Source organism: Carya illinoinensis, chromosome 11 (genome assembly GCF_018687715.1).
Source record: "Carya illinoinensis cultivar Pawnee chromosome 11, C.illinoinensisPawnee_v1, whole genome shotgun sequence".
NCBI classification, from domain to species: Eukaryota; Viridiplantae; Streptophyta; class Magnoliopsida; order Fagales; family Juglandaceae; genus Carya; species Carya illinoinensis.
Window position 1 is genome coordinate 2,249,676 of NC_056762.1, and position 14,429 is coordinate 2,264,104.

At 36.4% G+C, this 14,429-nt stretch overlaps 2 protein-coding genes across 2 annotated transcripts; one reads left to right on the forward strand and one right to left on the reverse strand.

Moving 5' to 3' along the window:
• Positions 1 to 1,610: 1,610 nt before the first annotated feature.
• LOC122282119 (protein-L-isoaspartate O-methyltransferase 1-like) lies at positions 1,611 to 8,236 on the forward strand. The gene is made up of 4 exons (XM_043094078.1): positions 1,611 to 1,866; positions 5,731 to 6,001; positions 6,852 to 7,016; positions 7,752 to 8,236. The coding sequence occupies exons 1-4, from the start codon at positions 1,675 to 1,677 to the stop codon at positions 8,000 to 8,002; spliced, it is 879 nt and encodes a 292-aa protein (XP_042950012.1). The 5' UTR covers positions 1,611 to 1,674; the 3' UTR covers positions 8,003 to 8,236.
• A 721-nt stretch (positions 8,237 to 8,957) lies between these two features.
• On the reverse strand, positions 8,958 to 13,870 carry LOC122282705 (28 kDa ribonucleoprotein, chloroplastic-like). The gene is made up of 4 exons (XM_043094690.1): positions 13,252 to 13,870; positions 13,039 to 13,140; positions 9,430 to 9,711; positions 8,958 to 9,231 (listed from the first exon to the last, which is right to left on the reverse strand). The coding sequence occupies exons 1-4, from the start codon at positions 13,771 to 13,773 to the stop codon at positions 9,169 to 9,171; spliced, it is 969 nt and encodes a 322-aa protein (XP_042950624.1). The 5' UTR covers positions 13,774 to 13,870; the 3' UTR covers positions 8,958 to 9,168.
• Positions 13,871 to 14,429: the final 559 nt, after the last annotated feature.

Genomic DNA, 14,429 nt, shown 5'->3' on the forward strand with positions numbered 1-14,429 from the left:
AGGATAATGCTCCATACTTTCTTTGCAAGTGACTTCTTTATATTTATAAAAAGAAAATTAATATATAGTCTAAAATATAAAGTGATCCTTCATGTGCTGTCGCTAAGGTACTATACTTGTGGATCATGTCTTAATTAGGTACTTCTCTTTATTCAAAGTGAGAGCCATGTCACAAAGTTGCCAATACCTCCACATGCACACGTCATTCTCATCGTCATGATCGATCAATATCTACTTGAATTTCATCTTGAACAAGTATTTTCATTAACGTGTAGTTTGGATAATAAGATAAAAAGAGATATAATGGTTTTAGATAAAAGTTGAAAGTTAAATAAAATATTATTATAATATTATTTTTTAATATTATTATTATTTTGAGATTTGAAAAAGTTGAATTGTTTATTATATTTTATATAAAAAATTAATAAAATTATAATAATAAGATAAAATGATATGAAACCGTTTCTGTATCCCAATAGGGCTTAAACCTAAACTTAGATTATTAAATTTTTATGATTGATACTAGATACAGTCCTAACATTATTTAATTTTTATTTGTTGTTTAATTGAACGTGTGAGAAAAACCTTGCTCTCCGTCAATAAAAAATGTCCCAACCATGAAAAAAATTATTGTAATAGAAAAATCGTGTATATCACAAGACAAATTATATATATCACAAGAAATAAGTAGAAAATTAAAAGTCGAGAAACTATTTTTGAAAATAAAGACAAGATAAATGCTAGATCTACGAGGAGAATTATAAAAAATATATATAAACTAACATTCGGTGATATGATGTATCAAATTTTCTTTATGATAAAAAACTTTTTAATCTAATATATTAAATCAAACACGTGAACGTATTGTTGATGTTAAAAATTATATAATAGATTGAAATGGGAGAAAGAGTTATTTTTGGGTACGACAACCGTTTGAGCCTCGACAAAGCGATCTAAAATCCATAGTGACCCCTTTTTATAAAGAAGATAATTTCCCTAGAGCTCTTTTTGTGAAATTGAAGATGATCCCTTGCTTGATTCAATCAAATCCCCTTTTATTGAGGTTTCTTGAGTGGCCGGTCAGAAATTCAGCTTTATATCACTTTTTTATTTACATATCTGACTCAGTTTCCTCTCATTTCTCTATTTTTTTTTTTATCAGTTATCACTTTTTCTTTGACACCTTGTTTTTTTTTTTTTTTTTTGATCTTGTCCTATTCTTCTATCTTCTCACTTGCCTTCTGATGATGGCTCTTTGATAGGCTAAACCTAATATTTTTACCCAAACACTTACATTAAAAAGAATTACTTCGTATACACAAAAATCGTAAAAAATTGATTTTACACGTTGATGTACAATCAGGTTTTTTAGTTAAATTTTTAGTAAGCTTTTATTAAACAAAGACTTGTTAAGTGAGCAATGGTAGAGTAATAGACAGTAATTTTCTTATGAATTTATTATTCTTACAATTCGGCAGGAAACGGGAGTCGTGAGCAACGTTAAGAGCCCATGAGGCCCAAACGTAACTAGTTGGGCCCAAGACTGAATTGGTCAGGCTCAGCTTCAGTAGAAGAAAGGCAAGAAAGCTCAACAGAGCACTAGTTTACACGTGTGAAGTATATGAGAGTCGGTGGGGGCAAAGCCGCAAAAGCAAGGTGTAGAAAGTGCGAGAGATGCGTCTGTCTCCAGCCTTAGCGTATGGTTGCTACTATAGTGCGCCTCCTCTTAAACACCTCTTAAACTTCTCCCTCCGTCATCATCGTCCCACACACTCGACTCCATTATTACCCACTACTCTCTCGCTCTCTTCCCAGTTCCCAAACCCTAATTTCGTCACGGGAAACTGTCCCTTCTTCCGCATGGAGGTATCGGTTTTATGTTTCTGCAATTCAATACGTATATATATGTGCTGATATTCCTTTGTATTTTTTGGGAGTGATTTTGGTGAAATGATTAGGAAACAGATTGATTTTCCGATGAATCTTCGTTTTATTCCTTGGTTGTAAGTACTGCTTCGTTGTGCTGTTGCTTCCTGCTTGGTATCTGATAAATCTTGGGAAAGAGAGTGATGATTTTTGTTTTAATTCTTGTGTTTTTTTTTTTAATTATTATTATATAAACCTTTTGAGTTCAGAACTCTAATTTCTTTATTTTTTGCGGTTTTATACAACTTATGTGTTAGGTGTAATAGTTTATTAAATGTTATTTCATCTTGAATCAATTTTTCTTTTTTTATCAGTAAGTAATTTTGTTGATAGAAATAGGCATAGCCCAAGTACACGGCACATATACAAGTGCAACACACCTTGAATCAATTTTCATTGCTCAAAGTTTAGGTTGTGAACTTTTGTATATTGTTCTTTTTGGACTGAGTGTTTCATGTAATTTTCAGGGAGTTTTCTACCAAGTAATGTGGACATATAGTATCATACTGAGCATATTTATTGGGCCTCATTGCACCCTCTATAATGATATTGGCCCCTGTAAATATATCAAACTCTGTACATGTTAGAAAGCCTTGACTTTTTGTGATACCCCATTCTGATAAGTCATAAGGGTAGGTGGTGTATGCGATCCTGCATTGCTTAAGAAGAAGAAGTTCTTGCTGTGATACCACGGAGAATCTTGCTGTGATAGAAATAGTGGAGGTTTGTTTCAGTAGTGATGGGTTTTTGTGGAATTCAGCCTATTCAGCACTCATGTTATGAATATGAAAAACCAATATTGTAATAATATTAATTCTTCAATTTTAGAACCTGAATATTTGGCTTATGGAATGGATTCACCAAACTTTAGAAACTGAATATTTGGCTTATGGAATGGATTCAGCAAACTTCTCCCCATGGGTGCAGATCATAGTTTATGCCTAATAAGGGAAAAGTACTCCAATTTGATTAAGAAAAAGCTTTGTTGATGGATACGTCAAGAAAAAGCTCAAAACCAAGTTACCAGGGTGCCATAAAAGACCAATGCTTAAAACTGGACATTGGACAAGACAACACATTTGACTCTCAACCGAAAAATTGAAATGATTCAATATTATAAGATGCAATTGGCAAAATTGTAAACCTAATGCAGGCTGTGAAGTGATTGACGCCACCTAATTAGGCTGCTCAGGTCATAACAAACTTCAAGATGCAAGCCAGAAGCTGAACTCCTTTTTTTGATAAGTAAACAATTGTATTAATAGAATAGGCATAGCCCACGTACACAAGATGGTATACAATAGGAAACATCTTCTTTTTTTTTTTTTATAAGTAATAATTTTATTGAAGAAATAGGCATGAGCCCAAGTACACAGGAGGTATACAAAGGATATACCTACAACTTCCAGAAACAAAAGAAAACAAACCCAGAAAACTAAAACAGGTTCAGAATACTTTCCACCATTACATAACCTTTAGCCCAAAAACCCAAAGTACACAAGATGGTATACAAGAGGAAACACCTATATAGGATGAAGAAAAGGAAACAAGAAAATCATGCAGGTCTAGACCATTAAAATCTATAGCAATGGCTCATAGGAATAACGTTCTAACAAAAAAAGATCTAAGATCCTCAAATAGTCGCTCCTTGTCTTCTAGCGTCCTATCATTTCACTTCCTACCATAAGCACCATAGAATACAAATAGGAATCATCTTTCACACGGCTTTGATTAGTGGAATACCTCCTAGATTTGTCCAACAAGCCAAAAGCGCCTCCACTGTGGCTGGCATAACCCACGCTAACTCTAATATGCTGAACACCTCAACCCATAACTCTCTAGCAACATTACAATGCAGTAGAAGATGATCCACAGTTTCACTGCTCTTCTTGCACATGCAATACTAGTCTATTATGATCATCCCATGTCTCTGCAAATTATCCGTTGTCAAGATCTTACCCAATGAAGCTGTCCATGCAAAGAAAGTCGCTTTGGGAGGTGCCTTATTACTCCAGATCCTCTTCCATGGAAACTGAGTGTTCTGCACTTGTATGAGAGACTTATAGAACGATCAAACCAAGAATGTGCCTTTACTTGCGGGTACCCACCGTAGCTTATCATTTCCTTGGATGCTTGGTCTCATAGAATACAGAAGTCGAAAGAACTCCTCAAAACTACCAACTTCCTAGTCTTGGGCCACCCTACTAAAAATGATGTTCCACTATATTTGATCCCCAGCTATCATCATAAAATCAACCACTAAAGCTTCTTTCTCACATGCAATCTTGAATACTGAGGGGAATAAATCTTTTAGTGTATTATTTCCACACCATATGTCACTCCAGAATTTTATTCTAAAACCATCTCCCAACACAAGTCTAGTATGACGAGATAACACCCCCCATCCCCGACTAATATGCTTCCAAATTCCCTCCGTGAGGCCCATTTACCAAGGGGTGAACAAAATAATCGGTAACCAACCAAACCCGAAAAGCCCAACCTGAACAGACCCAAATTAACCGACACGGAAAGAACTGGAATGGAGAAGTTTCTGTAATCATTCTTGAAACGGTTCGAAATCGGGTAATTACCTGATTTTCGTTTTCGTCCTGCACCAAATGATTGGGAAGTGAATGTTGTTTCTGATTTTTTGGGAAGACTTTATAATTCAAGAGTGGTGCAGGGTAGGGAGGACTGTCTGCTGTGGAATCATGCAGTAAATTCCAGATTTTCAGTTATTTCTTTTTATAAGGAGTTAACTTGTCACTGTGGCTGTGAGTTCCCTTGGAAAAGCATATGGAAAGTGAAGGTTCCTACGAAGGTGGTGTTTTTCTGTTGGGTAGTTTCTCTTGGTAAAGTTTTAACCACAGATAACTTAAGAAAGTGTAGTATGTTTATAGTGGATTGGTGTGTCATGTGTAAGAAAGATAGTGAATCTGTAACTAATCTTTCCTCTCACTGCGAGGTGGCCAGGTCTTTGTTGAATGAGGTTTTTGGTCGTACGGGATTAGATTGGGTGATGCCTAAGGGAGTGGTGGATCTACTTGCATGTTGGTATGGTTTTGAGCGAAGAAAACGAGTTGCTGTCTTATGGAAGATTATTCCTTTGTGCTTGATGTGGTGTCTTTGGTTGGAAAGAAATGGGAGATGCTTTGAAGATAAAGAATGTTCTTTGGGAGAACTTAGGGATTTCTCCTTTAGGACTATGTGTTTTTGGGCAAAGACTCTTGTACTGAATGATGAAATTTTTCAGAATTTGTATTAGCCCCTTTTTTGTTTTCTAGTGTAATAGGTATTTCCTTTGTATACATCCTGTGTACTTGGGCTTTGCCTATTCTAGGTAATAAAATTTCCTATTAACAATAAAAAAATAAAAAAAATAAAAAAAAAGGAGAGGTTTTTGCTATTTATAATGTTCTAATGGGACTCTAATTGTATCATGAACTCCAGGATTTCTAAAAATGACTTTATTCATAACCCTAGGGGAACAAGGTGTTACAATTGGTATCAGAGCCTAGATCAAAAGATTTTGTGGACTTTTCAAAATAAAAGAGAAGAAATTTAAGTCTAGGTTAATAGCATGCCGGTTTCCTGAGATTCTAAAAATGAACTTATTCATAACCATAGGGGAACATGGTGTTACATTATCTAACTCAGCCCATAGCTGCCGCTGGTGTAATGTGGTATTTGTAACTGATCAAAAAAAAAAAAAAAAAAGTTATCTCTAAGTGTTGCTTCATTTTGTATACTCAATTTTGTTGCCTTAAACTAAAGATTATTCCCTTATTTTGGTGTCATTTGCAGCGGTTCTGGGCAGGAAGTGGCATTAATAAGAACAAAGCGATGGTGGAGCATTTGAAGACTTATGGAGTGATCTCATCAGAGAAGGTAGCTGAAGTAATGGAGGGTATTGATAGGGCTTTTTTTGTACCCGATGGGAATGCACCTTACTATGACAGTCCCATGCCGATAGGTTACAATGCCACCATTTCTGCCCCTCATATGCATGCCACGTGCCTTCAATTATTAGAGGAGAATTTGCAGCCCGGCATGCATGCTTTGGATGTTGGCTCAGGTATTGTTCTTCAACCATCTATCGGATGTTGTACTGATATATATATATATATATATATATATATATTTATGCTCTAAAATGTTTCTTTCCTATCTATACATCTCAAGATGAGTATTCTCATAGAAATATCACACACATAGAACCACATTAGTACTTTCAGATTTTCAGATGTAAAACTGACTGGTACCCACACGTGGGTGCCCCAAGTGGTAAGGGCGAACTTGTGTGCATGAGCCCCATGTCACAGTTTCAATTACCCCTGGGGTCAAACTGCAATTTAAGTGGGAATTCATGGTGGTGGGTTGTTGTGCTAGTCTTACCGTGGGTTTAGGTTCCATGCGTGAGTCCTAAGGGCTCTGCCATGGAGTGAATTCCCCATTAAAAAAATAAAAAAATAAAAAAAAAGGGTAAAATTGACCCTTGAAGAGAAGCTCGGATAACTCGATGTGCTAGGAGGAAGTTTATTATTATGCCAGTTGTATCCTTTATTACTATTTTTTTAAACTTTAAACTCCTTATAGGACAAGAAGCATTTAATTGCATCGACCCTTCTTGCTCTCTCTTTTCCCTCCCTCTTTCCCCTTGTTTTCTTCTCTTTTGATCGTGAACAGAAGCCAAGTACCACTGGATTTCTTAATAAGTTCATTTGTTTTGAATGCAATGAATTTCACGGAGTATTTTCTTGTCCCATTATTTGAGGGATCTGTTTAAGCAAAAGTGGTTGCATCTTAAACCACTAGGAGAAAAAATGGCTTCATTTCAAACCAATTGATTGTTATCCACCTTAACTGCAGTTTGATGATTTTGCATAATTTGCTTTTTCTTGCCCTTACCATGATTCCCTTTGTAGGAACTGGGTATTTGACAGCTTGTTTTGCATTGATGGTTGGACCACAAGGTCGTGTTGTGGGCGTGGAACATATTCCTGAGTTGGTTGCTTCCTCAATCTCTAATATTCAAAAAAGTGCGGCAGCTCCACTTTTGAAGGAAGGTTCCCTCTCAGTGCATGCCGGTGGTATGTTTCTCAAAGTCCACATAATTAGAATTTTAAATAATGTACCTTACATGAAGAGTAGTTTGCCAATTTTGTGGGCAGAAGAATGTCAAAAAATAACAGACCAACGAGAGTCTCCTTTGAGATGTTTTATTTGTGAAGTGTTTTATCAGGTTGTGATATATATATACACATTTATTTATAGGTAATCTAGAAATGTTATTCATAGAAGTATGCAAAGTCCAGGTACACAGAGTGTATACATGAGAATAACCTAATTAGACTTTACAATCTAAAAAAGAAGATCATGGACATTTAGCCCATTACAAACAATAGCCCCCGTCCATAAGAACAAAGTTTTAAAAAAGAAAGCTTTAAGCTCATCCATTGTTCTCTCACGATATTCAAAACTTCTATGATTTTTCTCCTGCCAAATGCACCAACACATGAATGTAGGAACCATTTTCCAGATCGCTGCCACTTGTGAGTTGCCTCGGAAGCCTCTCCAACTTGCAAGGAAATCCACCAGTCTTAAAGAGGCATGACCCATAACAATCCAATACTCGCAAACAAATCATCCCACATGGTCCTGGCCACCTCGTAGTGTAAAAACGAATGATCTACTAATTCACCATTCTTCTTACACATACAACATCATTATGTGACGTTTCCTTAAGTTATCTATGGTGAGGATCAGGTTGTGATATATTTATAATGTGTTGTTGCATTGTATTGCCGTTTGATATGAAATGACAGATGGAAGGCTTGGTTGGCCAGAGCATGCACCTTATGATGCTATTCATGTTGGGGCAGCAGCTCCGGAAATCCCACAGGCACTTATTGACCAGTTGAAGCCTGGAGGAAGAATGGTGATTCCCGTTGGAAGTATATTCCAAGATTTAAAGGTGATCGACAAGAACCTTGATGGTTCTTTGAGCGTCCGAAATGAGACCTCTGTTCGTTATGTACCTCTCACTAGTCGAGATGTTCAGTTGCGAGGTGGATAAGTCTCTTATCTGGAGTTGTTCGGATGTTTATAGTTGTAGTTGAAGTTGGGGTGCCTGTACTTTTTTTTCCCCTTTGTATATATGATGATGCCATCGATCTTGTGCATGCTAAAATGCAACTTGATAGTCTCTTCCTTGTTCAAATCCATGTTTCTGCAATTCTGAAGTGATCGAACTGTAATTGTATGTGCTTGCAAAGAACTTCAAAATACAATATTTATTGTTGTAAACTCAGACAAATTGAATACTTAAAAAAATCTCATCAACCCATTTTACGCGCTTCTATTACTATAGGGAGTCATAATTTTCTTATTTCTATAATGGTGAAGGAACTATGAGCACTAGCACTAGACTTGTCAAATTCATCCTTAAAACCTTCCTATCTATAATTTCAAATTGGTCATTAGATTCATCAAAATAATAATATAATATTATTTTTTTATTAATAATATTTAAATTTTTTTTTTCATATTTTGTAATTATACTAATCATATGTACATTAATAATTTAATTTGGTACTTAAATAATTGATTTTTAACTAATTTAGAATAAAATAAAATAAAATTAATATCTATTAAAATTAGAATAAAATATTAATTTGAAGGCGGTATAATAGATTTTCAAATTTAAAAGAAGAGCAACAAATACTGGAGCTTAAATATTTTCAAAGATTCAAAACTGGTTCAAAAGTGGTAGTGGAATAGTTAAGAAGAAACGTGTTTCAAAATATCTGAGTTGTAGATGAGTTGTAGCATATAGATGGACCATTGACTAATGTTGTAATCCTAAAGTGGTTGATCATGACCACAGTTTTTCTTCATCGTAAGGATCATTTCTTTTTTGAATAAAATTATGGTACGGTCTTCTTCTTGAAAGCACGAGAAGAATTTTGAGACATCTTGCACAATTCTTGTTCCTGCTAGACAATGATTCTAAGAAAATACAAAACTGAGGATTGGACTGATAGCTATTTTTCTACAATAAATAATAATAACAACAATAAGCCAAAATCTCTCAAGTCAGTCGTAACGTGCATCATTTTAACAGGAACAGGAAAAAATAAAATGGGAACATCAAATTCTCAACTAAAACTAGTTCACAAGGAACTTTTCGCTACAGAAGGAGGACAACAGCACCAGATATCTTCGGACTCATATTAGCTCGAATCAGAAGGTACGCCTTGGTCTTTCTTCAGCAACATTCACTCTTATTGCCCTCCCATCCAAACTCTGCACCACCAAGACACCCGAACTAGATTAGGTTTATATAACTAGTCCTTGCAACAAGAACTACATCCTTGTGTCCTTCTATCAGCCAACATGGCTTTTTATAGGACATGATAACGTGACCAAATAAAATTTTGAATCCAGAAACCGTATGGTATGAAACAGAACTCTTTAACATGAGAGAGGAAGAGGGCAATATACCTGTCCATCAAGAGCAGCAATGGCATCATCCCTTCCAGTCTCACTTGACATTGTCACAAAGCCAAAACCACGTGAACGTCCAGTCTCTCTGTCAGAAACTACCCTAGCATCAACCACCTCACCATGTTCGCTGAAAAGCTCCTTCAGGCGAGCATTATCCACATCCCATGGCAGGTTACCCACATAAATTCTGAAGGAGGATCCAAATAAGCTAGGGGAGCGTTCTGACCGAGCTCCTCTTGGAGCAGCCTTGTTAACGGTTAACAGCCTTCCATCTAAATCCTATTAGAAGAAAAGAGAAAAATGCAAACACAGATCATTAAGATATGTTGACAAGAAAAAGCAACCGTTTTTGTGTGTATATTATGTGATGGGAGCATGATGAAAATTGATGAAATGCAAGGTACTTAGATAGATGCACATCATTCAAAGAAGCTCACGTGTAAAAAGAGACTTAAAAAAACTTGGTGGGTCAAAAGATTCATTATAAAGTGGCTTCTACCACCTCCTCTTTACGACCTCACAACAAATACAGTGGCTGTTGGCTTGAGGATTTTTGTGTTTCAATGGTCTTCATTATTGTCCAGTTAGATGAAAATATCCTCTTCCCTTCTAAAGCGATGGCGAAAGATTTTGCTCATCAGAGAAAAGCAGACTATAAATACAGGGTATCAATCATTATATAGATTGATAAAACCCCTTTTGCATAAACTCATCTCCCCGGTTGGTTTAGCTTGGGTCATGCCAAGAAAGAGTAGTGGACCTTTTGACTCTTAGGAGAGGATTAGGTAGTAGTAGTCCATAAATTGCAACAAGAGATATGTTCTTATTCATCATAGATTTTGTCAACTCCAGTCACACCTGCTAATGTGACACATCTTAAGTGACTGTTCATTTAAGTGGTTAACAGTTGACATATGAAGTTAATTAAAATGTGCCATATTAGTAAGTGTGACTAACTAGGATGAATAGTAGTATTGCTCCTGTAGCAATATGGAAAGTGGTTCCTACATTCCTCCTATGGTGTGCTCGGAGGGAAATGAAAGATAGAAATTTTGAGGATCGCGAACGGACAATAGAATAACTTAGGACTTTCTTCAATACTCTTCTCCTTTCGAGAGCTTCTATAGACTTCAATGGACTCAATTTACATGATTTTCTTATATATTGTTTTCACTTTCTCGATAGTTGTCTTCCTTGCGTAAATCCTATGTATTTCAATTTAAGCTTTTGTGATTTTTAATGAAATTCTTATAACTTATGAAACAAAATCCAGTGCGGGACCGCAAGAGAATAATTGAAAGCCCCTCAAACATGCTATTCATTTTTTGATCAGTCAGTCATCTTCATTGAATGCAACTCAAGTACATAAATTGTACATGAAAAGTACTGCTAAAAGAGCCAGAATCGGATCCATTAGGCAGAAGAGATGCAATGAGCTATCCACCTGACTCATTTCTTTCCAATGCCACCTCTCCGTAAGAAATAATTGGCACCCTTAAATGACTATTTTCCTCTAGGGTTCACAACCTTGTAAATTTATTATAAAATCTATTGCTTTCTTAGTTTCTTCAAATTTTTTCTCATTGTGTACTTTTTCATTGCATTCTTAATTTCATCAGTTCCGATTCAGTTTTATTATTTCATTTATACAAATGCTTTAAATATTTAGATAATAGTAAACTGCCATATTCGGAGGTAGCTTTTTGTCGGGTTTTGGGGTGGGCTGTGATTCTCAGAATAGTGTAAAAGTCTCTCATCTCCATTTTGCCGACGACACATTAATTTCTAGTGAAGCTAATCAAGAACATCTTTGGTCTTTAACAGCTCTTTTATTATGTTTTGAAGCTGTTTCGGACCTTAGAATTAATTTAACCAAGTCTGAAATTGTTCCAGTGGGCTCAATTTCGAATATTTCAGATTTGGCTAATATCTTGGGGTGTAAGATATCATTGCTGCCTCTGAGGTATCTTGGCCTTCTCCTGGGAACTCTGCACAAATCTGTTTTGATTTGGGACGGGGTGATTGAGAAGATTGAGAGGAAGCTAGCCAGCTGGAAAAAGTTATATTTGTCTAAAGAGGGTAGAATCACTTTGATAATCTGAAATTGTTCCAGTGGGCTCAATTTCAAATATTTCAGATTTGGCTAATATCTTGGGGTGTAAGATATCGTTGCTGCCTCTGAGGTATCTTGGCCTTCCCCTGGGAACTCTGCACAAATCTGTTTTGATTTGGGCCGGGGTGATTGAGAAGATTGAGAGGAAGCTAGCCAGCTGGAAAAAGTTATATTTGTCTAAAGAGGGTAGAATCACTTTGATAAAGAGTAGATTGTCTAATCTTCCAACATATTTCCTCTCTCTTTCCTTTTCTGGCTGGGGTTTCTATTAAAATTGAAAAGATTTATAGGTTTGGGAGTGCGAAATATGAGGTTTTTTAATAAAGCACTTTTTGGGAAATGGTTAGAGAGAAATCATTTAGAGAGGGATTCATTATGGAAAAATGTGATAGATATTAAATATGGGGGTATGTGGGGGAGTTGGTGTTCAAATGAAGTAAGAGGAGCTTATGGGGTGGGATTGTGGAAGTCAGTTCGAATGGGTTGGGGGGAGTTTGTTAAACATGTCAAATTCAAGGTGGGGGATGGATCTAGAATATATTTTTGGCATGAAAATTGGTGTGGCGAGTCAGCTCTCAAGAATGTCTTCCCTTCACTTTTTCAGATTGCAAGGCATCAAGATGCAGCTGTGGCTGATTCTCTCTTTTTCGAATAATAGTATTCAATGGAAGGTTGATGTTGTGAGACGTGTGAATGACTGAGAAGTTAATGTTATCTCTGATTTTTTTAGTAGATTATATGAGTTGAAGATTGTTCAAGGAAGGGAGGATAGATTGATGTGGATTCAGGGAAGAAATTCCAGATTTTCTGTTCATTCCTATTACAATGCATTAATCTGTCAAGATGTATGCAACTACCCCTGGAAAAGCATTTGGAAAGCTAATGTGCCGAGTAAGGTGCCTTTTTTCTGTTGGCTGGTGTCTCATGATAAAATTCTGACTACGGAAAATCTACGGAAGCGTGGACTTTGTGTTGTAGATTGGTGTTCCATGTGCAAGAAAGATGTTGAATTAGAAAATCACTTGTTTCTCCATTGTGAGGTGGCTAAAAGTTTGTGGCACGAGATTTTTGGAAGGATGGGTATTGTTAGGGTGATGCCTAAGCAAGTGGTGGATTTACTAGCTTGTTGGAGAGGTGTAGAGAGGAGTGAACGTATTGCTGCCATTTGGAGAATAATTCCTTTGTGCTTGATGTGGTGTTTATGGCTAGAGATGGGAGATGTTTGAAGATAAAGAACGGTCGCTAGAGGAAATTAGGGATTTTTTTTTTTTCAAAACTTTATGTTTTTGGGTTAAGGCTATTGTAATGAATGGTGAAGATATTCTGGGTTTATTTTAGTCTGTTCTGTCTTTTTAGCTACTGTATGTAGTATTTCCTCTTGTATCGCTCATGTGTACTTGGCTATGCCTATTCTTGATAATAAAATTCTGGTAATAAACAACTAAAGGAACCTACACTCGAAAAAGAGAGTGTGCGTGGTAGAGGCAACTTACATAGCGGCTGAACATCTCTACAGCCTTTTCAGCTTCTTCAACAGTGCTCAACGTCACAAACCCGAACCCACGACTCTGATCAGTCTCCCTATTGTAAATAACCTACAACCGCATAAGAAATACCAAAATTCTCCACATATTATAACCACGTAAAATTACCATTAAAACCCAAAAACACGAACTTTGCAAAACCGAAAGCCATATAAAGCTCACTTCGGCAATCTCCACCGTCCCGGCCTGCTCGAAAAGCATAGCCAATTTCTGACTATCAACGTCATAAGGCAAATTTCCAACAAAAAGTTTTGCATCTTCTGGAGGTTCTACAAACTGGTCTTCCTGTTCTTCTGTCTCCTTAAAAACCCCATCTTCACTACCCTCTGCCTCCGCTTCAACGCCCTCAATGGCCGAATCCTCTCCCTCAGCATCCCAACCCGAAACACGGTCCTCGGTGTCAATGGTGATGGTGTTGTTTTCTTCTTCTTGTTGAGCCCAATCTGAGGTCTGGGCTACAAAGGTAGTTACGGAGGAAGATTGGGTCTTGTTTCTGAGAGAGAGACGTGGGCAAAAGAGTGAAGAGTGAGAGCACGAGAGGTTGAGCTTGATAGGTTTGGAGGCTACAGAGAGAATCCGATATGGGTTTTTTGTGGTGGTGGTAAAGAGTGAGGGAAAGGTGGTTACGCAAGATGAGTCGGCCATTGACAAGGCCTTGAAGACTGACGTAACTGCAGCAGTCATTTCGATCGAGATGGAGAGTCGAGGGGGCGGGGGTAGAGGTTAGAGGAGTGAGGATAAGGAGTGGAGAAGACGACGGGGTTTATAGGGAAAAAGAGAGGACCAGGGGCAGGGAGAACAGGTCAGTTATTAACCAAACAACGACGACATTAAAAGATGTCGTTTTATGATAGACGACCTTTATATGAATAATCATCTGATGAAATTGAAGGATTAAGTCAGAATCCTGCAAGATCTTTTTTCTATAACATATGGGCAAAACTTCGTCTGAGTTCGAATATGGTGCACATCCAAATTGATTTTGGGTATTAGATATTTTCTTTTAAATTATTTAAAATAATATTAGTTATTTTTTTTTTAAATCATACATTTATGCTCATTCTTATCTTATTTATAAATATTTAATTTTAAGTTTAGAAGTGATTTTGATTTCAATTATGACCAATTTTTTTATAAGATTCTTGTTTATTTATATAATTTGTAAGAACACAACCTATATTATTCTGAATAATTTAGGAGAAAACAACTAAGACTCCAAATCAATTTAGATCTATACCATAATCTTATTGAGAGGTTCATTTGAGATCAGAAATTATTGAAAAAAGAACATTCCATGCAATCGGAAGAGAAAGAAATAGTTAATGAAACGATATTAATTT